Raw genomic sequence first — 27,365 nt, 5'->3', positions numbered from 1 at the left:
GAATTTTAAAAAATTAATATTTAATTTTATTTCTTCCCTGGTGTTTTTCCCTTGTTTAAAAACATAGTGTATAGGTAACATTTCCTTCCACTGAAGATGCACAATTGTCCGAATATTGGTCAAAAATGTTTGTTCCCTATCCAAAGTAGAAAAGGCCATGATCAAACTAAAGCACAGCACAAAAGTGGAAAGTTTAATAAATATTTTACAATCCACTATATACACATTGTTTACATATTATATGTAACAGTAAAGCACCTAAACTCAGCCATTTACAGAATGAATAAAATATTTGCTGTGACTAAATTCTGGATGGTCATATTTTAGTATGAATTTCTTATATTTATGATATTTACACTGTTTTCAAATGAATAATCTTTACAAAATCATGCATTGTACTTATCCATTAAAATCTCTTTATAGAAATATACATAACTCTATGTAAACATTGAATGATAATAAAATTGCTGCCATAATTCTATGTTGTTTATGGCCTATTGACAAGTTTTCAGTTTTAATGTGAGAGCATTTGGATTTTTATATTCTGATAATCTACGATCCTATTGTTCAGAATCCTGATGGTTCTGCATCTGGCTTCCCATTCTCACTTTAATCTCACTGTGCGTTGTTCCCATGTCCCTTATAAAGTCAGCACGGTCTGTTTCCAGCATACCTAATGAAGTCACAAAAGTCCCTTCCCATGACCTATTCCAACACTCTCTTTAAACTCACTAGCTCCCATCAAATCCACTGGTCAGCTGTTGGAGGCAGTAGGGAAAAAGAGGGCAAGTATGCGGACGGGCAAGTTATAATTTGCGGTCAGCTTCAGTAGAATATGGGCATGCAAGAACACCACTGCATTGTTGGCTATGCCGTGGAACACTGGAGTGAGATCCCAGGTAAGGGTGATGAGGGTTTCATTGAGAGTAAGCCTACAGTGTGGAATGAGATGGTAATTGGCCAGTGGAAAGTGAGGCAAGAAATAGTACTGGGAATTGGAAGGAAGTGAGTGCTTTTAGCATGATAATGTAGGGCTATGGCTGAAGTAAAAATTTCTGAAAGGCAGAGGCATTTATCAAGTATCTGTGGCAGTGAAATAGGAGGACAGATAAATCAGCCATGATCTTTTCAGTGGTGGAGAGAGCCCAAAGAGCACTCTCCTGTTTTCTGTTTCTTCCCTTTCATTAACCATTGCAGACAAAGACTGCGAATATTCCAAGAACAAAGTCCTAGGGGGGAAAAAAAGATGTACTGAGGATTGATATCATACAGTACATAGCTTGGGATTGAATGAGCAAGAAAAATCGCTTTGTCTCTCTCGCTGTCACCAAACAGGAGCCTAAGTATCAGCACCAGTTGTGGTTACTTTTCTTGTTTGGTCCCATTAATTGGAATAGAAACAACAGCCATCAGTACAATCAACGGCTGATACTCTCATACCTTTTTAGCACTAATGATCAGAGATGAATTTCTCCCTATAACATTCCTAAATGCCCCCAAAATGCATGGAACTGTTAAACAAGAATGAAATATTAATTTCTGAAGCAAGGCTCCATATTACGCATTATATTGACAAACGCATTAACCTTTTTGAGGAATGAAATCGTAGTTTCATCTGACAATGAAGAATTTCAAGGAAAATATTGCAGATTTCTTTAACTCTTGATTTCATTAGTCTACTTCATGTGCCTAATTAAATATGAAGATAGAAAAAAAAACACAGGAACAGATTTGCAATTAGGATTCTTCGGATTAATAGAGGAAATGAGTGGATGAGCTTCCTTTGATCTTAGTAATAAATATTCAGTCACCAACACTACTTTATGGATCCTGGAAGGTCAGACATATCTACAGTGTCATCCTGTTCTCCTTTGTTCCTTGAAGACCGCACTACACTTGGAGAATTCTCTGGAATTTGAAACCCTCTTTCTGGCACCTTGACTTGAGTAGACAGGGATTGATGTGTGGAGTTTGATTGGACAGCATAGCTTCCAAGGCATTGTACCGAAGTATCACAGGTAGTTGGTTGTGAAACTTTAAATGCTGGAACTGCTAAGTCTTTGGTGTTGTCAAGAATCTGAATAACCGTGGTGTGCGAACGTTTAAGCTGCTTACGGGTCTTTCCTGATGTACTGGCTGAGGAACCACGCTGCTGACCAGTCAGTCTACTCTCAAGCATTCGTGTCTGTGCCGCCTGCTTTTCTGGACATTTAATTCCACACAGGACATGGGGCAGTGTGTCTCCCAGTTTCACAAGATTGTAGTGTTCTGCACTCAAAGAGTCTACTGACTGCTGATTCTGGGTAGGCACATTGTAAGAATTGGAAATGTCATTGCAGAATGTTTCTGGTGGAGCTGAAGCACTGCAGGGGATTGTCTTTATAGCATTATCATTTGCGAATGAAAAGTCGTCCTGTGGAATGGAGGAATTAGCATCAGTACTTTTCTGGGGGTGGGTTGATCCAGGGCCACTTCGAGCACTCTCAGATGTTTGGAACATATTTTCTTGGGAGATCTGAAGTTGATGAAGTGTCTCTAATTCAAGCTTGGACCTAAAATTAGAAAGTAGTCAATGGGTCAGAAAAGCATGAAGAGAAACAATCGTTGTTTGGAACTTAATTGATAGCATCCATGTGTCTCTCCAATTAGGATCATGGTAAAGGAGACTGTGACTGGGCCTCAAGCCAGGATGGACTTACTGGGGGCTATTTGTATCTTTCTTTTCCTGATTGGTCATAATCATAATAATGAATAATGAAGAACTAAAAGTCGGAAAAGGAAGGTTTGAAATAATAAATAAAAATGGTCATTTCACAAATCTAAAGAGAAATTTGCAAAACTGAATATGAGGAAATGTCTGGCATCAAAAAGATAGAATGAATTTTTGGTAACTTAGAGAATGTAGGGCAATTCAGAGGAACAGGCAGCATGGGGTTGTAAATAACAATTGAAGTTTGACAACTTACACTTTCTGAAAATATGAATGCACAAGTAAAGTGGACGTATCATCTGTTGTATGCATGAATATTTGAAAAGTAACAAAAATGAAATGATTTTGGGGAAAAAAAAACATGGTGCAAAATGGTTACGGTAAATGGCATTGTGGAATATCCTGGCATGAAATTTCTGCTATTTTCTCAGCATAATTTGCCTATGACTGCCAAAGCAAGCACATAAAACAATGGAATTTTAAGCAGAAGCTACATTCACTTTTTGTGATCTTTTACATGTTTTTCTTCATATTTTCATGAGTTGAAGGCTTAACTTGCTGGCATTTGTCAGATATCGGTGATTGTCATTAAACTGAGTGACATGCTAGACCTTTTGAAAAAGTAGCTGTTAGCCAAGACTAACTAGATAAAGGACAGGGAGGTTAGTGAAGCAGATGTATAGCCAAACAATGCACACAAGCTTCATTCCATATTGATATATTTAACTAACCAGCCACTATGTTGGATTTCAGTAACTTGCCCCATCATTGGACCTGGACTCTGGACTGTTGGTCTATTAATGTTGTTGATGTCCATGCAAGAATCCTCAGTTGAAGCTACCACTCACCAAGAGAACCCCAATATAACTAATAAGTAGTTCTGTATATTTCTTTAACTTCAGTTTCATCATTTAGAACTGAGAGTTCACATGTGATGCTTTCATTTTATGATTAAACTCATTTACAACTGTATTAATCATTTTCTACCAATCAACTGCTCTTTGATATACTGCAGAACAATTTTAATATGAAAATATTATTGTAAACATGCTATCTTCTAAACTATTACCTGACTGCATTTGTCTTGCATGATAGATTTTTTGAAGGCAGTAGGTAAATTATTTTCCTCAGAAATTTGAGGGGGATATAAAAATCTTCTCTGGAAATTAGAACTACAAGTTTAATATGCACCTGCAGTAGATTATAATTGTCCAGGTAGAAGACACAGAATCTAGGTAGGGTGATATATATGGATGGCACTTAGCACCCTATTTGTGTGAAAGGCTTCAGGGATAGAGCACACTTCTGATAAGAGTTCTCAAATTTCTGTCCTAAAAAACCCACCTGGAAACAGTTATTGGCAGTACTTTGAATAACCAAATTACTGAACAACCAAAGTGGTTTTCTAGACTAGGATTGTCACCCAAACCTCCCAAGAAAAAAAAAACAATTTGAGATAAATTGTTCTATGTTCTATATAAATATAGATATGTATGTATTTCCAACTGGCACACAAGCTAAGGGGCTTTTGAGCACAATTTTGCTTCAGGATAACACAGTAACTCCTCCTCATTTACACATCTTAACAGTCACTTTACCTTAACATTTTGATATTTGCAGTGTCTGAATCAGAATTGTGTTCTTTTCCTGGTATTAAGAGCTCATATATCTGCAGATTGTTCCTGAATAGTTCTTCAAGTTTGTAAACTTTATGTTCCAAATGGTTTTCATGAAACGTGTGCGCCTATGACAGAAAATAATTGTTTAAATTATTTTTGCGTATTGTAAGAGATTAGCAAATGTCTTGAATGTAGATATTTCATGTAAACTTGAATGAAAAATATTCTGACATGTGATCCATTTTAAATTTATAACCTGAAGGGCAGGTAGATGGTCTGTTCCCCAATATTCCATAATTATTGCTGACACTATTCACCATGCAATGCATAGGTAACAATGGTGACAAGGTGTACAGGAACAGGATGGGTCAGCTGGTTGGGTTGTGTTGCAACAACTTTGCACTCAACCTCAACAAGTCCAAGGAATTAATTGTGGGCTTCAGGAGGGAGAAGTCATTGAGCTATTAGCAATGGAGAATCTATCCTGGCCCTAACATATTGGTGCAATTACAAAGTAGGCAAGATAGTAGCTGTATTTCATAAAGAGTTTGAGAAGACTTGGCAGGTCAGCAGTAAAGACTTTCTAAAGGTGTACCACGGACAGAATTCTAACTCGTTGAATCAGCTTCTGTTATGGAGGGGCCAATGCACAGGATCAGCAACAGCTGCTGAAGTTTGTAAACTCAGCCAGCTCCATCATGGGCACTAACCTCCCCAGTAATGAGGACACCTTCAAAAGGCAATGCCTCAAGAAGGTGGCATCCATCATGAAGGACAACTGTCACCCAGGACATGCCCTCTTTTCATTGCTACCATCAAGCAGAAGGTACATATGCCTGAAGACACACAGTCAGTGTTTCCGGAACAGCTTCTTCCCCTCCTCCATCAGATTTCTGCATGGATAATGAACACATGAACACTACCTTACTATTTTTTTCGCTCTTTTTGCACTACTTAATTTATATATTTTTTCTCACTGTAATTTATAGATTTTTAAATAATTATGTATTGCAATGTACTGCTGCCACAGAATAACAAATTTCACGACATAAGTCAGTGATATTAAACCTGATTCTGATTTATAGCCCAGGTCAACATATTCTTCTATCGAAAACAATTCATGTTTCAACACCCATGGCATAAAATTGAAACAGCAAAACAAATGTTTTGTCAATCTGATTATTTTAGATAAACTTAATCTAGATGAATAATTAAAGTCTGCCATAAGAAATTATCTCAAAACTAATGGAGCTCTCAAGATGGTTATTTAGTATTATGTATTCTAGTTTTTGATTTCTTACCTCTGATTCTTGATTGTAGTAATAACCAGGAGCTAATTCATACGGACTGTCCTCCAGATAATGTGGCTTTGTCGGGAGAGAATGATGAAGACTGTTCGACAGAGCGTTGAGTCGGAACAACAACTCATCCATCAAGTTTTCAAATTCATCCAAATAAAAGTTCTGAAGGAAGAAGAAAGATGTTTTCAAATATATTCTAGTGTAATTTCACTTATACAGTATTACTTTTAGGACATTTACCTATTATTCAAGGCCACATAAGCATAATTTTTAAAATATGTATCTCTATTTTCAAATTTTTGCACAAATTCTTTCATTAATATTCTCGAACAGCTTTTATTCAAATTTCACTGCCTTGCACCTGTGTCTTCTGTTAATATTTCTAAAGCAGATTTAATATTGTCAGTTGTCTCATCTTCAAAAGGAAGTACTTCATCGCCTCTCCTTAAGAGATCTCCTGCATTTAAATGACCATATCTGCTTGGAGTTTCCTGTTGAGATTTGGCTGAGAGATGTAAATCAACAGATGGGTACTAATGCATGCAGGTTGCTCCAACTCATTTACCCCAATTTAAATATTCAAATACCCTAATTAACTAAATTTCATGCTGTTGATCTAAACTAAACAATACAGCATATTCCAGACTAAGGATTACTTCGTAAATAACACTCAATATTTATTATATATCAAAGTGTTTAAAATTTGTCCTCCATTGAGAACATGGCTGAAAGAACTATTAACATCCATTGGACCGTCAATGAATCAAATTAAAATATATTTTAAAAATCAAATGTACTTCTGTTTCATCCTATTGAAAATATTTAACAGATTTCACTTGCCTACCCTCATAATACTATTTTCACTTGAGCAGGAAAATCATTTCCTTTCCTGATCCTCAGGAGGAATCTCATTCGTGTAAGATAGTTGAACAAGAAAGTGTCTAAGTTCCTATTTAAAAATACTAGACTAATTCAAAACGATTATTCATTCATGAGAACTTAAAATCTATTGCACTTTACTGAACATAATATCAATATTTTATATGTCAGGACTTACAGGAGAAGCTTTCATACTAGCCTAGTTTCAGTCAAGAAACAATTGCTGTCCTGTTTCATGTATCTGCATTTCCTTAGTAGGAATGTGAACAATTTCTTTAAGTTGCTCTTCTACCAACGCATTTGCTGAAATATGCTAACTTAGTAAAATCAGACACCAAATCAAGATTTATGGCGACAATTAAACCTTATCCTTTGGAGAAGGCCCTTTTCATTGCTCATGTTGTGGGAAGATCGCCAGCATAAATCCTCAGCACTTTTGAACATGTGTTGAACAGCATTAACAAAATAGAACCTATGAAACTGTCTTTACCATTAGGACATCTAGAAAAGGAAAGAAACTTTGTTTTCAATGTTAATAGACTGAAAGAAAATAAAATGGGACCAGAATGGCAAAGTAATAATCTGCTTAGCCAGGCATAACATGTCAGGCACCATCTGTGGAGAGCAAGACTGAATAAATATTTGAAAATCAATAGCTTTCGATCACCTTTTTCAAGGTAAATTTTATTTCTTTAATGCTGTACAATCTCCTTTTGTTTTCAAAACAATTGTAACACCCCATTCAAAATGAACTAGAGAATATAGAATGGCACAGCACAGGCCCTTTGGCCCAAAATGTTATGCTGAACTAATTAAATTAGTAATCAAATGCCCAACTGAACTAATCCCTTCTGCTTACACAAAGCCCGTACCTTCCATTCCATTCCTGTACATTCATGTGCGGATATAAAAGCCACTTGAACACCTCCATGGTATTTGCCACCTCTGGCAGCAGGTTCCACTCTCTGTGTAAAAAATAACACTTGCTGGCACACCCATTGAACTCCCCCTACACCCCTAACCCCACCTTAAATACATGCCCTCTGGTATTAGATATTTAAATCCTGGGAAGTAGGCACTGGCTGTCTACTCTGTCTATTCCTCTCATCAACCTATAAACCTATACAGGTCTCCATTCAGCCTCCACAACTCCAGAGGAAACAACTCGAGTATGACCACTTCTCCTTATCTCACATACCCTCTAATCCATGCAGTGTCCTGCCAAACCTCCTTTTGCCCTTTCCAAAGCTTCCAGGCCCTTCCTATAATGGGGTAACCAGAATTTTAAGTAGAGTTTTATAAAGTTGCAATGTAACTTCCCAACTCCTGAACTCAATTCCTCAACTAATAAAGGCAAGCATGCAATATACCATCTTTACCACCCTCTCAACCTGTGTCGCGACTTTCAGGGGCCTATGGAATTGGACCTCAAGATCCTTCTGAACATCAACATTGTTAAGGATCTTGTCAATAACAGTGTTCTGTCCTTTTACATTTGATCTCACAAATCTTCGCATGTGGCCAGGTTAATCTCCAACTGCCATTTCTCCACAACTGGTCTAGATTCCATCATATTCTTTGACAATCTTCTACACTAGCTACAAAATCTTCATATCATTAGCAAATTTGCTAAGCCATCCATCTGGTGTTCATCCAGGTCAGATATATCTCACAAACAGTAGAGGTCCCAATACACATCCCTATGGAACACCGATCTCCAGCCAGAAAAATTTCCATCAACCACTACCCTGCTTCTTCTATGGGCAATCAAATTCTTAATCCAAACAGGCTACTTCACCATGGATTTTAGTAAAGCAAACACCTTGCCAAAAATCCATGTAGATAACATCCACAGTTCCACCTTCATTAATCACTGTTGTCGCCTTCTCGAGAAACTCAATCAAGACAGCAGTGAAAACTTGCCCCACACAAAGCCCTAATTAGTCTCTGCAGGGCAAATCATGTTTTACTATTTTGACTGTCCATAACTAGGCCATCATTTTCTAAATGTTCATAAATCCAATCCCTTCGACTCTTGTAATCTGTTGCCTCCTATTCAACACTGTTTACTTCCCAAAGTTCTTTAAGTGGATGTATTTCCAAGCCAGCCCAGAAGCATTAGACACCCTCCATTATGAATATTATTGCAGTACACCATTCTCAGTACAGCCTTGATACCACATCTGTAACACCTTTCCTCTACCTTTTGCTGAGCCGATTTACTGCTGAAATCTATATCAAATCTTTTATCATTTTCAGACATAATCATTCTCATTCTCAAGGGCTGGTGGTTCATCTCACAGCTTTATATAAATTTCTGCTTTTTCGTAAAACTACTGCTTGCATCTGAATGCACATCAAGTTCCATTCATGTGTCACATTCAATTTTTTTCATGTCTACTAGCTCTGAAGTCCCACTTACTGTATATAAATTTAGTGTAACAAATCTGGTGTGATTGGAATAGATTAAGGTTGGTTGACTGTTTTAAATCTCACTTGATCTAACTCTTCATTAACTTCAATGAATAATACATTTATACAACATAAACTGTGTTTCCAAACCAAAATAGCCATCGTTCCTGCCAAGTGTGGTCAGGTAAAAGTTGGGCCTCATTGTTTAAAATTATGATCCTTGTACTTAAATTATTCTGCAGATAATCCTCAATCTCCTTCTGTTACCTCTTCCTGCTCTACGGTCCTCCCTGATCTCCGATCTTTCCCTTCCTATGACTCTTCTTATGTTATTGGCTACATCTTCAGCCTCACACTCTTCAACTCCCCAGTAATGACTTGTTTGTTCTCTTCATCAGTTTTTGATTACTCCTCCAAAGCTTCACATGAAAGGAGCAATATATATGCATATTGTCACCATAGTTTATCCATACTCTTTCAGGAAGTTCACATGGTGGGAAAGAGTGTTAATGTTGAAGAAAAAGCATGTTAATCGTGATTCCAATTTCATCCTTCTAAGTTAGATCATTGTCAAGTTCTGATTTCCCCTTCTCAAGTTTAAGTTAGTTTTTGATTCTGAAGACTGTGCCTTTTAAGGAACTTTCCCCTTCTACCTTTTGATAAATGCCCCGGCACTTGCACCATCCCCAGCTAAAAGGGTAGATGGCTTTCTGTCAACCTTTCTATCATAATACTTTTTTTTCTGGTTCTATTCTGAAGATATGGGATTAATAATGACAAGATAGAAGCGATCAGTGAAGGCTAAAGTGAATCAGAGCTTCAACACCCTACATCAGGGGTTGTGAACCTTTTTGAGATTGTGTGTCCAAATTGACAATAATCTTCTAAAAAAAAATTATCTCATGTGCCATGGTAAATTTCAGCAGAAATTATCATTGATGAATGAATTATGGAGTTTTTTAAGGAAAAAGGGTGAGACCTGTTGCTTATGTATATTTATTCATTGTTTTACTATTAGTAAAATTATAAGAGTTAGACTGAAATAAATTAAACATTTCAGAAAACCTGTTCAAAACTTAATCTCTTAAAGACAACTGAAAAATAACATCATTTCTATATTGGATTGGAGAATGCCTTATGAGAAGAGGTTGAGTGAACTTGGCCTTTTCTCCTTGGAGCGATGGAGGATGAGAGATCACCTGATAGATGTGTAGAAGATCATGCGAGGCATTGATTGTGTGGATAGCTGGGGGCTTTTTCCCAGGAATGAAATGGCTAACACAAGAGGGCATAGTTTTAAGGTAACACACATAAAAAATGCTGGTGAACGCAGGACGAAGAGTCTCAGCCAGAAACATCGACTGTACCTCTTCCTAGAGATGCTGCCTGGCCTGCTGCGTTCACCAGCAATTTTTATGTGTGTTGCTTGAAATTCCAGCATCTGCAGATTTTCTTGTGTTATAGTTTTAAGGTGCTTGGAAGTAGGTCCAAGGGTAATGACAGAGGTAAGTTTTTCCACAGAGAGTGTGGGTGCATGGAATGCACTGCCAGCAATGGTGGTAGAGGTGGATACAATAGGGTCTTTTGGTACATGGAGCTTAAAAAAATAGAGGCCGATGTGGTAGGGAAATTCTAGGCAGTTTCTGGAGTAGGTTACATGGTCGGCACAACATTGTGGGCCGAAGGGCCTGTAATGTGCTGTAGATTTCTGTGTTCTATCTTCTATGTAGTATAGTTATTCTACCTCATATATAACATGAGAAATAAGAATGTGAAATTATAAGCTTTGGTGCAAATTCATTAAGGTTCAAGGAAAGGGACAGAAACACCATTTTCTCTCAGTAAGATTTCTGTTGCTGCACTTACAATGTCAAATACTTTATATCTGGCTTGTATTTGAATCTTTTGAGAGCTGTGTACTTAGCACTAGTTTATCATCAGTAAGTTACTCCTGTAATTAGACTTAACCAAGTTCATCACTGAAAAGAGTGACTCACATGAATATGTCAGTGAAAATACTGTTCATATTGCCATTTAAGATTTTTTTTAGACAGTTTCAAGCTTCAGGAATGGAATTCAAGAGTTTCAGAAAGTCATTGTCTGAATTTTTATGATTTGATCCAGTCGCTAACCAATCTCTTTCTGTAATTTCAGCTCTTAAGTTGACAAATTTTTGCCTCCAAATTGAGCTGTATCTTTTTTTTTAAGGGTTGCATCTTTCATGTAGGGTTTAAAGCATCAAGTGGCAGCACTGCATGCTGTGTGCTGGCAAAATTTTTGCATGTGTCATCTTGGGCACACGTGCCATAGCTTCACCACCCCTGCCGTGCATCACCACATATTTTACTTTTACTCTGATACCAAGAAAATCTCTTAGTATAACATGAATGGTAATTACATTTCCTTGTGTTGAAACATGATCTGCTTCTGCATGTCTGCTCCTTCCAGTGAAGGTCATAATCTTCTCCTGAGCATAATCTGCGACATCTGTGAGTGTCACTAAATGCTTACTCCGTGATGATTTCTTTGCTTCTTCTGCCATTGAGGTTAGAATCCCTATAAACTTAAATGAAAGACAAAGGAACTTAATCTCCAAATCAACTCTCATCCTCAAATAGCAGATCTTTCTTGCATTGTTCACAGTGAGTCAATGGTCTTATCTAAAATTGTGACGGACATTAACTTGCTGAGAGGGTCACTGAGAAATCATACAATGAAACCTTGAATTGGACTGATTGGTTTTGAATATTGCAGAATGGTGTTCTTTATCAACTGGTAACATCCTTCATCATAGGGTATGGAAGAACTTGTAAATGTGTTGCCAAAGTCTGGGAACAGTAGGAATAGCAAGTTCATAAAATTCAAGAAATGCACATTATGGAACTCAGAGCTGGAGCCAGCAAAGTAGGGAGAGGAATACTCAGTTAGACAGCATTAAATTCAATGCTTTAAGTTTAGCAGGCAAGTGAATGAACTCGGCGTGGATTGGCTCTGAGAACAGGGACGTTACAGCCACAAGAGAAAACTGGCTGAGAGAAAGGCAGGCCTGGCAGCTCAGTATAGTTCCTTACTCTCATATACAAATACTACAGGCTTCACAGGTACAGGTAAGTGAGGAAATGGTGTAACATGGGATGATGTAACAGCAGTACTTAGGGTTAATGATTCTTGAAGGAATCATCTAGTGAAGCCAAATGGGTAGAACACAGGAAGAAGAGGGTTGCTCAAGCAGACCTGTATTGCAGACACCACCAACCCCCTCAATAGTCAGCAGGAATATGAGGAGCAGTTGCGTAGAGAGATTACTCATAATCGTAAGAGTTAAGGATTGTGTTAGTTGGAGACGTAATTTCCCCAGTATTGATTGGACCACTCAGAGTGTTAAGGGATGGACAGACTGGAATTTACGAAATCGAAATGTGTCCAGGAGTCAGTAAATAGTTCAATGGTTTAATTTAATATAGATGACACTACTTGGGAGGATGCAACACTGGACCTGGGAGAACTGGGCAGGACAAGTTGCTGAAGTGGCGATCAGGGAGCCATTTGGCTCTATTGACCATAATTTGATTAATTTTAAGATAGTGATGGAAAAGGACAGGAGAAATCCACAGGTTGAGGTCCTGCATTGGGGCAGGGCTAATCTGGGGGGAATTAGGCACTACAAGGGGATGGTTAGGTGAGTTTGTTTGAAGGGAAAAGAACTAATGGCAAGTAGATGCTTTTAAAGTGTGTGATACTCATTGAGGATGAGTGACACTCTTGATGACTTTAGAATTCACATAAGAGGGAAAAAAGGTTATAAAATGGATCTGGCAGGTAAGGTTAAAAAAAATTCTCAAGAGGCTCTATTGCTATACTGAGAGTGAAAAGATGGTGAGGGAGAGAAAAGGCCCCCTTAAAGATCAGCAGGGCTGCCTATGTCTTGAGTTGCAGAAGCGGGGTAAGATTTTTAATGACTATTTCTATTCTGCTTATTGAGGAGAAAGTCATGGTGGCTCAAGAAATAAGGTTAACTAGTGGTGTTTGGGAAAACATTCATATGATCGAGGAGGAGGCATTTGCAGCCTTGCAGCACATTAAGGTGGATAAAACCCCGGGGCTTGATAGATTGCATCCTCAGAGTTTATGGGAGATTAGGGTGGACCTTGTGGAGGTAATTGTTTCATCGTTCGGCAATGTTGAAGTTCCTAATTACTGAAAAGTGATTAATGTTGCTTCATAGTTTGAAAAGGATATCAAGGACAAGCGAAGAAGCTACAGGCCAGTCAGCCCAACATCACTAGTGGAGTAAACACGAGGAATTCTGCAGATGCTGGAAATTCAAGCAACACACATCGAAGTTGCTGGTGAACGCAGCAGGCCAGGCAGCATCTCTAGGAAGAGGTACAATCGACGTTTCGGGCCGAGAACCTTTGTCAGGACTAACTGAAGGAAGAGCTAGTAAGAGATTTGAAAGTGGGAGGGGAGGGGGAGATCCAAAATGATAGGAGAAGACAGGAGGGGGAGGGATGGAGCCAAGAGCTGGACAGGTGATTGGCAAAAGGGATATGAGAGGGTCAGGGGACAGGAGGCCCAGGGAGAAGGAAAAGGGGGAGGGGGGGGAACCCAGAGGATGAGCAAGGGGTATAGTCAGAGGGACAGAGGGAGAAAAAGGAGAGAGAGAGAAAGAATGTGTGTATATAAATAAATAACGAATGGGTTATGAGAGAGAGGTGGGGCATTAGCAGAAGTTAGAGAAGTCAATGTTCATGCCATCAGGTTGGAGGCTACCCAGACTGAACATAAGGTGTTGTTCTTCCAACCAGTGTGTGGCTTCATCTTTACAGCAGAGGAGGCCGTGGATAGACATATCAGAATGGGAATGGGATGTGGAATTAAAATGTGTGGCCACTGGGAGATCCTGCTTTCTCTGGCGGACAGAGCGTAGGTGTTCAGCAAAGCGATCTCCCAGTCTGCGTTGGGTCTCGCCAATATATAGAAGGCCACAGCGGGAGCAACGGACGCAGTATATCACCCCAGCTGACTCACAGGTGAAGTGTCGCCTCACCTGGAAGGACTGTCTGGGGCCCTGAATGGTGGTAAGGGAGGAGGTGTAAGGGCATGTGTAGCACTTGTTCCGCTTACAAGTATAAGTGCCAGGAGGGAGATCAGTGGCGAGGGATGCGGGGGACGAATGGACAAGGGAGTTGCGTAGGGAGTGATCCCTGCAGAAAACAGAGGGGGGGGGGAGGGACAGATGTGATTAGTGTTGGGATCCCGTTGGAGGTGGCAGAAGTTACGGAGAATAATATGTTGGACCCAGAGGCTGGTGGGGTGGTAGGTGAGGACCAGGGGAACCCTATTCCTAGTGGGGTGACGGGAGGATGGAGTGAGAGCAGATGTGTGTGAAATGGGGGAGATGCGTTTGAGAGCAGAGTTGATAGTGGAGGAAGGGAAGCCCCTTTCTTTAAAAAAGGAGGACATCTCCCTCATCCTGGAATGAAAAGCCTCATCCTGAGAGCCATTGCGGCGGAGACGGAGGAATTGCAAGAAGGGGATGGCATTTTTGCAAGAGACTGTGAGAAGAGGAATAGTCCAGATAGCTGCGAGAGTCAGTAGGCTTATAGTAGACATCAGTAGATAAGCTGTCTCCAGAGATAAAGACAGAAAGACCTAGAAACGGGAGGGAGGTGTCAGAAATGGACCAGGTAAACTTGGGGGCAGGGTGAAAGTTGGAGGCAAAGTTAATGAAGTCAACGAGCTCAGCATGCATGCAGGAAGCAGCGCCAATGCAGTCGTCAATGTAGCGAAGGAAAAGTAGGGGACAGATACCAGAACAGGTTTCGAACATAGATCTTTCCACAAAGCCAACAAAAAGGCAGGCATAGCTAGGACCCATACGGGTGCCCATAGCTACACCTTTAGTTTGGAGGAAGTGGGAGGAGTCAGAGGAGAAATTATTGAGAGTAAGGACTAATTCCGGTAGACAGAGCAGTGTGGTGGTAGAGGGGAACTGATTAGGTCTGGAATCCAAAATGAAGCGGAGAGCTTTGAGACGTTCCTGAAGGGGGATGGAAGTATAAAGGGAGTATATAGGGAAGTATATATCACTAGTGGAGATATTTTTGAAAGGATTTCTGAAGTACAAGATCTACCAGCATTTGGATAAACAGAATTTGGTTGGGAATCAGCATGGCTTTCCACTTGGGATGTTGCATTTTACAAATCCTGAGGCTTTTATTTCAAGAAACAACCAAAAAGATAGATGAGGGCAGTGGATGTTTTCTGTTTAGACATTAGCAAAATCTTCAAGGTCCCACGTGGAAGGCTGGTCTGGAATGTTAGGTCCTATGGAATCCAGAGAGAGTTAGATAAGTGGATTGGACATTGGCTTGGAGTTAGGAAACAGAGGGTGGTGGAAGATTGTCTCTCAGAATGGAGGCTGGTGACTGGTGGTGTGCCAAGGGTTTGGTGCTGGGACCCTTGTTGTTTATTGATTATATTTGATTTGGAAATGAACGCACAAGCCTTGATCAGTAAGTTTGCAGATTACTGAATTAGGTGTTGATCCCACAGCGCGATCTTGATCAGGGAGGGAAGTGTGCTGAGGAAAGCGGCAAGTAAATTTCAATACAGAAAAGTGTGAGGTGATGCACTTTGTAAAGTCAAACCAGTGTAGAAGTGGGGCTTGTATGACAAATGGTAGGGCAGTAGGAATTTTAATAGCACAGAGGGACCTAAAAGCACAAATGCTTACTTCATTGAAAGTGGTGTCACAAATAGACAGTGCAATGATAAAGGCACTTAGTATGCTGGGCACATTATTTTGCAGTTGTACGTGTTAGTGAGCTATACTTGGAATAGTGTATATGGTTTTGGTCACCCTGTGACGGGAAAGATGTGGTTAAACTGGAAAGAGCGCAGAAACGATTTATGATGATATTACCAAGACTAGAGGACCTGAGTCACAGGGAATAGCTGGTCAGTTTAGGTCTCTATTCCTTGGAATGTAGGAAAATTAGAGATGATCTTCTAGAAATGTTTAAAATGAAGACAGACATAAATAAAGTGGATGGTACAGTCTTCCCTCAGGATAGGGGATTTCAAAACTAGACAGTGTAGTAAGATTTAAAAAGGATTTGAAGGGCAACTTTCTCCATGTGAGTTTATGGAACAGCTGCCAGAACAAGTGGTGGAGGCAGGTATAATAATATCATTTAAAAAGCACTTAGATAGGTACATGGAAAGGTGGGTCCAAAGGAAAATGGGCCGGACACAGGAAATTGATTCGAGGTGGGTGAGCACCATGGTTGGCATTAACTTGTTGGGTCAAAGAGCCTGCATCTGTGCTGTATTGTTGCTTCTGACTCTGTAAACTAGTTTTACTTTAAAACGATGAAGCCAAAACCTAGAGTAACTGTTTTCCCATCTGCCTCTCTCAGAAACCTTTCAGTGTCAGCACTGTATCACCTGTAATTAAGCAAGTTATATACTAGATCTGCTCAGCAGCTTCCATGGTGGTTCATGGAGGTGGCTCACCACCACATCGCCTGAAAATGGAGATTCTAGTACTAAAGCAAATAGTTCAGACCTTTCAATTTCGCAGTCCAATTCTGTCTTTATCCAGTTAGCTTCTTCAGCTAACAGTTCATCATTCTCATAAGTACAGTAACAGGGTGTTTGCCGCAATAACCACTTCTTATAATTTACAGTAATTCTACATCTTTGCACTGTACTGCTGCTACAAAATAACACCTTTCCCATTTAAGTCAGTGATGAGAAAGCAGATTCTGATTCAAAAGATTGGAGGCACACAGAGTGGATAACCAAGGACTGACTCCTAGAGTGGAAGTGACTATACTGAAGGAGCACATTTTAAAACTGATTGTGGGAAAGTATGGGGTGGGGGGGGGGGAATGTCAAAGGTGTGTTTTTTTTTTACATAGAGTGGTAAGTGCATGCAACATGCCTCCAGGACTGGTGATGTAGCAGATACATTAGGGGCATTGACACCCGGATGATAGAGAATGGAGGGCTATGTGGGAGGGAAGGGTTAGATTGATCGAAGAGTAAGTCAAAGGGTCGGCACAATATTGTGGGCTCAAGGACTTGTGCTGTTCTAAATTCTAAGTGCGTTCCGCATTCTTCCAATGATTTACCTGAAGCAAAGTGTTTCCAGCTCCTTCCTAACTACAGTATTGCAGAAAAGTACAATCTTAATGAGGGCAGTCAGTGGTGAAAGTTGTTGAAGTACTTGAAGGAAAGATGAGAACAGGAGAGACATTGCCAATAGTGAATAATAGAAGAAAGTTTAGCAGGAAGTAGTGCAAGCAACACACATCAAAGTTGCTGGTGAACGCAGCAGGCCAGGCAGCATCTCTAGGAAGAGGTACAGTCGACGTTTTAGGCCGAGACCCTTCGTCAGGACTAACTGAAAGAAGAGCTAGTAAGAGATTTGAAAGTGGGAGGGGAGGGGGAGATCCAAAATGATAGGAGAAGACAGGAGGGGGAGGGATGGAGCCAAGAGCTGGACAGTTGATTGGCAAAAGGGATATGAGAGGATCATGGGACAGGAGGCCCAGGGAGAAAGAAAAGGCGGTGGGGGAACCCAGAGGATCAGAAGTGCAGGCCTTGAGTTCTTTTTGCACTCTGTCAGATCATAATCCTTTATCTGGTCTGCTAAACTGTTATCACTACAAAGCTCCTCACAGCTTTGATCCCTATTGTGGTGACTCCAGTTTTGCTGTTATCCTGTTTATTTGATTGAGGTCATCCCAACTCCCAAAACACGCATTGTCTCCTCCGCAATCTCTCTCCTCACTCTGCAGCAAACGATGTGTCCTTAGATCACCTCACTTTCTGACTTTACATAGTACAAAAAAATGTAGTGGAATTTCTTCAAATGGCCAACTTAAGACATGAAGTTTTTTGACAATTGCTGATATTTTAGCAAAAGCAAGAAAGTCAATTAATTATTTTTTTAAAATTGAGACACCAGCATGGAAAAGGCCCTTCGGGCCCTTCGAGTGCACTGCCCAGCAACCCACGATTTAAACCTAGCCTAATCACAGGGCAATTTACAATGACCAATTAACCTACCAACTGGTAGGTCTTTGGACTGTGAGAGGAAACCCATGTGGTCACAGGGAGAATGTACAAACTCCTTTCAGACAGTGGTGGGAGTTGAACCCAGGTCACTGGTACTGTAAAGTGTTGTGCTAAGCACTACGCTACTGTGCCACCAGGGAAATGAGACATCCGGAGAGTGGTCAGATTGGCTTTGTGAAAAGTTAGAAGGAGAAAGCAGAACTGCAAGGCATTCTCTCAATTCACAATGGTCCTGTGGGTTTCTCCTGTTTGTAAGTGCTGAAATGCACTCTACCGCAGGCTACAAAATGGGAGGAAGATACCATAAGGTTAAATTAGTGGAAATAATTTGTTGGAGTGTGAAACAGGCAGCAACATAACAGACTGCCCTGAATTATTCCCAGAATAGGCAGGAATGTGAGGGTCAATCAACATTGTTGCAGTCTGCATTTTATTAGAGTTGTGAAGTTTCGATTTTGATGCTATCTAGGTATAGTTTGAAATGTTAAGTATAATGAATAACTACAACTATATTTGCACATTTAAAATGGGACCAAAGATGAATTTGTTGAAATTTACCAATAAAACCCAAATGGGAGTATTCTTAACCACTGTGCCTCTGATACATTTCAGTCATGTAGCAACAAGTTCCTCTTTGATGCTGTAGGATTTCAATCAGCTTTTCACCTCAGTGAAAGTTCTCAGTGGTTTACAATTGACTGCTCTTGGAGCCTTTTGTTTTAAAAAAACATTCCACTCTCTTTCCACCCCATCTCTTTTCTCTTCATTTCTCTTTATTTCCCTTCCGCAGGCTGAAATGAAGTTTTCCAATATGCTGGTCTTGACCTCTTGCTTATGTGCCCCCAAGTTAATCCACTGCCCATTGTATAGTTAATAAAATTGCACCAATGTGTGTTTTTAAATATGAATGTATACAAATTATAAAACATAACAGGACTTTTGTTTAAAATCAAGAATATTAACATGAAGAAATACATTAAGGTACGTACCAATCCAGTCCACAGTATGGTCATGGCAAAAAAGAATGTCCCGTAATAGAAAGCAATGGACAGCTGGTTTAACTTGTAGAGAGTTGAAAATGTTCTCATTTCACTGGTACCCATGAAGTACATGAGCAATGTCTGAAAAGCTCTCAGTACAGTGCTGAATGAATAGGATTCTGAGAGGAACAGCAAATTTCCCAGGCAGGAGTAGGCCACGATGACTATAATCCCACATAGCTATAAACAAAGGCACAAAAATAATGCAAGGTTTTTGTATGCATTCAACAAGCTTAAAAGTTTTGCTCAAACTAATAAAACTGTAATTTAAGAAATTTAAATGAACATTGGCGGAATTGTAGACTCCAGATTATCCCACTGCACTTTGTCGCAAACTCGTTTTAGTCAGGATGTTGCCCACCGAGAAACTGATAGCAAATCATGTAATACTATTAACTTAAAATGAATGCAATTTTTTGAAAGTGAAAATTGAAGAAATAGTTAAATTAATCCAATAAAATGAATATCCTGGCAATGTCCAACAAAGAACACCCTTTGTAGTACTTGCTTCCTGTCTCAGGATGATGTTGTAATAGGACCGCACTCAATTACAAAGCTTGGAACAATCTCTTTTGCCACTATTATGATCTCTGAAAACATTTTACAGGAAACTAAAGGGGGTCAGGAGCTGACACATTAAAAATGTTATTGCAACAACACTTATGCAGCGGTGCTTATGATGGTAGGGATGAAAGAGAGAAAATTAAATTCAAAATAGCAAAAGCAACTTGAATACACTTTAAAGTTTGTTTAAAAATCATTAGTGAAGATAACAGTTTGTTCCTTGGCTTTCAGAGTTTAATATTTTCTAACTCCTGGAAATGTCTTATGGTTTTTAAAATACTTCACAGGCAGTTGATGATAGGCATGTATCCAAGTGGCTCGCTTGGCTTAGAAACAGACATTTCTGCTGCTGGCTGTACTCAAGGAAATCCAATATTCCCAAAGATCCCTCAACTAAGTGCAAGTCAACTTTTTTCAAGAATGTACTTCATTAATAAGCACTGCAAGTACATAATAAATGAGCAACAAACAATCAGTGGGTCGATCTGCAGCTGTGAGAAATTCCTTTCCCCCGACAATTTGGATCATAACTCTGCATCTGATACTATTCAATCCACTGGGATCCCCCAGCAGATTTTTGTTGTTGTTCCGGATTTCAGCATCTGCAGTCTTTTGTCAACCCATTACAGTACAAGATACTTGTATGTCACAATCCACAGCACAGGGCATATACTTGCAAGATTTGTATTATTCATGCTACATTAGTGAAATTTTTCTTTCACATATCTTTCAAGAACAAGAAATCTGAAAGATTTCTGCAAGTGTTCTATTTCCTTAAGTATACAGTGGCAGGTCTGCCCTGAACTGTGGCCAAGCTTTGTGGTAGCTGCACTAACATTCAGTCTATTCCCCAGCACACAGTCCTGCACCTTAATACATGGTCATCTGCAATATGTGGTTGTGGATAACCACCAGATCTTGGGAAGATCAGAGCCCAATTTTCATCAAGACAATCCTTTCCTATCATCAGGTATTGCTTGCCTCAGTATGGTGTCCCTGGGAACAACATATGGAACTCAGAATCATGCATTATGAAACTCAATGGGATGAACCTTGACACCGCTCTTCCAGAGCTTCCTGGAAAGCTCACATTCCAGAAGTCAATGGATAATGCTTTCTTTTGCATCACAGCAGTCAAAAAGTTTGCATGTTGTGATATTGTAGTATTGTGACTCAGGCTTTGCATGAAGAATCTAACAGGGAATGTTCTTCTCTTTACCTACTATACAACTGACATCCCTTAGATTAGATTTAGATTATGAGAACACTCAGTCCTCTTCTATTGTCATTTGGAAATGCATACATGCATTAAGAAATGATACAATGTTTCTCCGGAGTGATATCACAGAAAACAGGACAAACCAAAGACTAACACTGACAGAACCACATAATTATAACATATAGTTACAGCAGTGCAAAGCAATACCATAATTTGATGAAGAACAAACCATGGGCACGTTAAATAAAGTCTCAGAAGTCCCCGAGTTGATTGACTCCCGAGTCCCCGATAGCAGGCAGCAAAAGGGAGAAACTCCCTGCCATAAACCTTCAGGCACCGTCAAAGTGCCAATGCCTTGGAAGCAGCCAACCACAGCCAACACTGAGTCCATCCGTCCGAAAACTTCGAGCTTCTGACCAGCCCTCCGACACAGCCTTCCGAGCACCATCCTCTGCCGAGCGCCTTCAACCTCGCCCCGGCCGCTGAAACACGCAAAGCTGAGGATTTCGGGGCCTTCTGCCCCGGAGATCCCGGTTACCACACAGTAGCAGTGGCAGCGAAGCAGGCATTTCAGAAGTTTCCAGATGTTCCTTCGTACTCTCACGTCCGTCTCTCCATCAAATCAGAATTGTGCACGGTCCCCTACTTGACAGGTAACAGACATCACCACCGAAGTGGCCGCGCGCGCTACCTTAACTGAATATTCAAAGAAAAAATAACAGAGTATTCGATGGACAGGAAAAAGATTATGAATATTATTAGAACTTCCTTGAGAATGTTGAACATGCCCTATGACTCATAGAATTCACTGACCCAGGCCTGCTGAGAATGAAGGAGGACTATTTGGGATGGCTTTGAGAAACCAGAGTTCATAGAGAAGCTCTGTAAATGACATGAAGAGTCCTACCCATCTGCCCTGTCATGTACCTCCTGCCCCAACTATTACACAGTCTGAGGGTCCCACAAGACGCTGCTGGAACTCTGTGGGTCAGTCAGCTGTCTATTCCTCCAGCATTTCGTGTGTTTCTGCAGATGCAAGCATCTGTTGTCTCGTGTATCCTCATTGGTTTATCAGCCACTGCAGAACTGACAGAACTGGAACACAGTTTGGCATCTGAGACTCTGAAGTACTGACTAAAATCAAAGTTGCAAGTACAGATCCACGGTTAGAAGATAGAAAGCAGGAAAGCTAGGAGTCTCAAGGAAAATCTAAGGATATCAGAAATGTAACAAAAAGTTGATTTGATCTCCATCTTGGTTTTGTGCAACTTGAACCAAGTTTTGTCAAAAATGAAATTGCTCCTTACCATTGGTACCATCAAACTGGAATAGGACAGCCACAGCAGTGTTGCACAGGGTGCCATAATCTTGTTAATGCGTAATAAATGGATGCTTTTTATTAAAAGCAGGAACACAAGCAACCCATGAAGAAAACGTTTCACCTGAGAATAAAATAAAGATTTCAGTTTATTTTAAACCCTACTATGTCCTTTCACCCAGTAGGACTGGTCTGACAGATGCCCTTGCAAGGAATGATGTGTGTGGGAACCATTGCCAGCTGCAGGACCTCAAGCTCTGAAATTTGGAGCTTGAGCAGCAGTTGTCAGCTAGTAATCCATCTGAGGGGCTGAGTGTTTTGTGGATGGCACAGATTCAGAAGGCAGAACAAAAAAAGTCTGGAAAATTGACAACAAAATAGTCAATTGGAGTCAATTGGGAGTTTAATAGCTTTATACCTAAATGTAAGGAATAGAGTGATAAAGACATGAAATGAAGAAAATCATGTGAATGTATTTTGGTATATCTGTTACAGGAATAAAAGATATAAGGGGCTAGGTTTTCCTGTTGCCAGTTCCATATACCTCACCTGATGAAATGGTGAGCAGATAAGAAACAAGAGAGTGTTAGCAGTACGACAATCACAGCTCTGAGAAGGGATGAAATGCTGAAGGATTATGAATTTAAGTAATCCGGATTGATTAAAAGGACAATTCTAAACAGTCCCAGGGAATAAAACAGCAAATACTTGGGCATAGTACTAAAGCAAAACAGAAAACGAAAGAAAAAGCAGGTCAGGTCGCAAATGTGGGAAGAGAAACGGAGTCAATATTTCAGCCTTAAGAGCTTTCAACGTTTTTTTTACAGGTACATTTCCTGACAACTGCAGAAAACAGTAATAGTGGAGGGTTTGAACTACTCTAAATTTAATTGCAAAGCCATAAGTACATGTGGAATGAGCTTCCAGCAGAAGTGGTTAAGGCAGGTTCTATGTTGTCATTTAAAGTTAAATTGGATAGATATATAGACAGGAAAGGAATGGAGGGCTATGGGCTGAGTGCAGGTCGGTGGGAATAGGATAGGGTAAGAGTTTGGCACGGACTGGAAGGGTCGAGATGGCCTGTTTCCGTGCTGTAATTGTTATATGGTTATATGTGCCTTTTATATAAAGACACAAAATTCCGAAAATGATTGCAGGATAACATGGCTCAGGAGCCTGTCAGTGAGAGGGAGAGGGGAGTGGGGCATGTGACAGGGCAGTTCTGGAAATAGTTTTTGTGAATGAAGCCATGAAGGTGGTCAGTAAGTGGAAGAGTATTTTTATGGTGGTGAACATAATTCATTTAGATTTATTCCCACAGTCAACCAGGTTTTATCCTATCAAACATCTCCCCTCCCCCATGCAGAATGCAGTTAATAAATACTTCTACTTCCTTCCATTTCTGTTGAAGGACTTTTTGACCTACTGTATAATGAAGACTCTGTTTCTCTTCCAGTGGATGTGTCTCTCTACCTGCTGAGTATTTCCAGTGTTTTCTGTTTTTGTTTTCATTAGATTTATTGATGTTATATATTTTTCTTCTCTGAGAATTGATTAAGTAAAGGAAAACTGGAAACAACTATTTGAAAGTAAAGCATCGTAAAACTATTTGAAAACATTTAAGATATAGATTCAATGATGAACGAGTTTCTGCAAAGGAAGGGGTGCCATTGCCAGCTCTAAAGACCTCAGGATGCCAAGTTTGTTCAACCCACAATTTTCATTTATGGCTGCTTGTTCTATGAATGCTCCTTAATAAAAGCAGTTCTGCCTTTTGTACCCAGCACTGGTAATGAGGCACAGTTTAAAACTCAGTAAGACATTTATTCCTTAAGTGTATTGACCTGCCTTCCACCAGGCATGATCCCCACCCCAACCTACCCTAAATGATTAGGATCCTGGCACCTCACTTGGTTAGCTTTTAGATCTTTTACACCACTTTCCTAACTCACTCCTTGATCCAGCTTGTATTAACAGCAAAAGTGATACAGTGTATTGCATTTGTGTTTTGTCTAAGTCATTGTATAAAATAGCTGGGTCCCACTATTAATCCAGTAGTCAATCCTGTCAACAGATAAACATTCATTCAAGTGTTATTGTTTTGTTCTTTAATCAATTAATAGGCATCCATTAGTCTCGCGAGACTATGGATTTGCGCCTTGGAAGGATTCCAGGGCACAAGCCTGGACAAGGTTGTATGGAAGACTGGCAGTTGCCCATGCTGCAAGTCTCCCCTTTCCACACCACCGATGTTGTCCAAGGGAAGGGCATTAGGATCCATACAGCTTGGCACTGGTGTCATCGCAGAGCAATGTGTGGTTAAGTGCCTTGCTCAAGGACACAACACGCTGCCTCAGCCAAGGCTCAAACTAGCGACCTTCAGATCACTAGATGAACACCTTAACCACTTGGCCACGCGTCAACACACTTCAATCACTTGCCTATCCTTTAATTAGTAAACTTTATTTCAACTACCTTTTGAAAATCTAAATTTAATGTATCACCTAACCATCTTAATAAAGCATCTAACAAGATTAACACTTATATTAATCCCTCCTGGGCATTATCCTCAATTGAAATTGGTGGAAGCACACTCCTCGATGCACATCTCATCTGATACAAGTTGTTCAGGTGACTTCCCACCGCTGGGGAAACCTAACATCATGCTCCGATATTGCATTCCACGGCAAATTCAATAGAGCAGTCAATTTTTTTGAACAGATGTCAAACCAATCGGGACTCCCACTTTTGTACTTGCATGTGTGGAAATCCCAAACTTGCTGGCAGCTGTCTGGGAAAGTGATAGCAATCCCCTTCAACATCTGCCTCACTGTTCTGAAAAAATCTGCAAAATTCATCTAAATTTTGGAAGACATTCCATTTTGGTTTCCATATCCCATTTTCTCCTTCCATTAACTCACCTTTATCCATGCAGAAATGAAGCTCATATCCACAAATGTTTTGAAATATCCACTGTGAAGATGGTCAATAACATCCACAGCCAATACAAAATAGAACACATAATACACATAATAAAAGACACTAATTACGACAAGTCCAATCTAGAGGAAAAACAGAATACAGATTGGCAAACAGTGCTCTGCACACTCAGAACGATGTTTTAAAAGTTACATTTTATTTGGCTAAAGTGTCGCTGGATCAATTAATCCAATCGATAAATCAAGTAAACATTGACAAACTACTTCAAAAGGTTAGTATCAGAAAAACAGCACAGGATATAAAAATAGGTCAAGTTGTTACACTGTTCTGGCTTAAGTTGTAAGTATATTGAATATTCTTTAAATTGTGTAGAAAGGGCTTCCATTTATTTAACTGGATCTTTCACCATTTCAGGATATCCCACTAAGATTTACAGTCAATTAAACACTTCTGAAACATGTATAAGGTGTGAACCTAACAGAAAGGATTTGTGTCATGGCTATTCTTTCTATTTCTCCCCAGTCTCAACCCCCAAAAATCAGACAATTATTACCTCTAATTCTTTGAATTTTTAAAAAATATAGTGGATACTGGTTAATTGGACACATTGGGACCAGTTCATTTTGGCCTAGTTAAGCAGCTGCCCAATTATCTGAAGTTTCATGGAAATAGTTAAAAAGTTATATTAAAAAAGTACTGTTTAACTGAGTAACAAATTATGTGTTTAAATGAAATATAGGACAAATAGAACATAATAATGCCACCACATTATTACAAATCTGTGTATTCCTAATTGTTATCGACAGAGGAATTCACCCAATGTACCTGCACGCTGCCACAATCTTTTGATTGACTAAATGAACAAAATCAGGTCAGACACCGGATGTAGATAACAGACTGCCTTCACACAATGCTATCAATGATTGCATATTTCAAGTCTTCATTTTCATTGTAACATTCAAGATGATTACAGTAGTAGCTCTATCTATCTACAATTGTCAATACCTTCAAATTCTTTGTAGTGCTTAACTTATTGAGGTAGTGAAATTGTTTTTAATTTTCACACCCAGCCGTTTCTGGTTTCACCAAGCCTGAATGGTTGAAACCGCGGTCAAGAAAACAATTCTGAATTGTCCCACTGTTATCATTGACAAACATTATTGCTGTTTGAAAAAAAGTGTACACCATTGAAAGTATTTAAGAACTGTTTGTTCTAAGCACAGTGTAGTGTCTAATAGCCACACGATGTGCAGACGACTGACACTAGTTAGAAAATGTTTGGTAATCATCTTCTGCCCTAATTAAGCAGCATTGTGTCCCAAATAAACAAAGGGAATCCCGGCTATTTCCTCAACTTGTTTTTGTTTTTTAGGTTGTCCCAAATAAGTGACTGCCCTGATTAATTGATGGCCCAATTAACTGGAATCCACTGTATTTCCAAATATTTTGACCCACAAAGAACAGCAAACAAACTTAATTAAATTAAAGCATAATAACTTATTGCCATGAAATTCTGACCTCCAGCCAATTCCATGGCTCTCGCCAGTAACTCAGAATACCTTTCTGAGTCATCCTGCACACCTGTAAATACAGGTGAAGTAGAATAAGGACCAGGAACAAAAGCTGAAAAGCACAATAAAAATAGAATGTAAAATTCTGCTCTACATTTTATTAAATGTATAAATAGTACAACTATTTAATCTATGCAACTTGGATTTTTTAAAAATGCTTTAAAATTATTGGATAAAACTAAAATTTTGACTTAACCGTCCTAGAAATCCAAACAAGTTTCATAAATGAATAATGTGATGTCTGTTTTGTTGTAATAAAATGAAGTTTGCAGCCACATTGCTGCTGCATTTGTATAACGCCCTGAAGCTAGACATATTGCCTCAGTTTTTCCAACAACTTGAATGAACTTATAACAATCTATAAGAGCTCTGACCTAACCTGCTGTGTGTTCAGCATGAGATCGGTTAATCATGTATCATCAGTGATGATCTCAAACTTGTAATATTTTTGAATTATGCCTACAGAATTAACTACTGTACATCATGTAAAATTCTTGCTTTAATAATCTAAATAGTTGTTTCAATTAAGACGATTGTGACAATTTCAATCTGCATAGAGAGCTGATTATGTTTCTCGAAATATTATCAATCAAATTCAGGTCGACAAGTTGGGCACTCAACCCAAATTGTGTCCACAGTGCAGAACCATTCATACTTCTGCATAAAGTAGTGATCTAATCTAGGAATCAAGCTGTCATAAAT

At 39.5% G+C, this 27,365-nt stretch overlaps 1 protein-coding gene across 9 annotated transcripts in view; it reads right to left on the bottom strand.

Moving 5' to 3' along the window:
* The window catches only part of LOC140195372 (polycystin-1-like protein 1), a 241,758-nt gene continuing 214,393 nt past the window's right edge, over positions 1-27,365 (bottom strand). For 7 of the 9 annotated variants that reach the window (XM_072253568.1, XM_072253570.1, XM_072253573.1 and 4 more), the window contains 8 exons: positions 26,611-26,715; positions 25,074-25,214; positions 22,142-22,276; positions 19,001-19,231; positions 11,320-11,484; positions 5,631-5,792; positions 4,309-4,454; positions 1-2,552 (listed from right to left, as the gene is read on the bottom strand). In XM_072253568.1, coding sequence (XP_072109669.1) covers positions 1,817-2,552; positions 4,309-4,454; positions 5,631-5,792; positions 11,320-11,484; positions 19,001-19,231; positions 22,142-22,276; positions 25,074-25,214; positions 26,611-26,715 — 1,821 coding nt within the window. In that variant the 3' untranslated portion in view covers positions 1-1,816. Of the gene's footprint in view, positions 2,553-4,308; positions 4,455-5,630; positions 5,793-11,319; positions 11,485-19,000; positions 19,232-22,141; positions 22,277-25,073; positions 25,215-26,610; positions 26,716-27,365 lie in introns of those variants that run through there. The other 2 variants (XR_011885445.1, XR_011885446.1) reach the window with 2 other exon arrangements.

The sequence above is a fragment of the Mobula birostris genome, chromosome 3 (genome assembly GCF_030028105.1).
Source record: "Mobula birostris isolate sMobBir1 chromosome 3, sMobBir1.hap1, whole genome shotgun sequence".
Classification (NCBI taxonomy): Eukaryota; Metazoa; Chordata; class Chondrichthyes; order Myliobatiformes; family Myliobatidae; genus Mobula; species Mobula birostris.
This window is presented reverse-complemented; position numbering and strand designations above follow the sequence as displayed.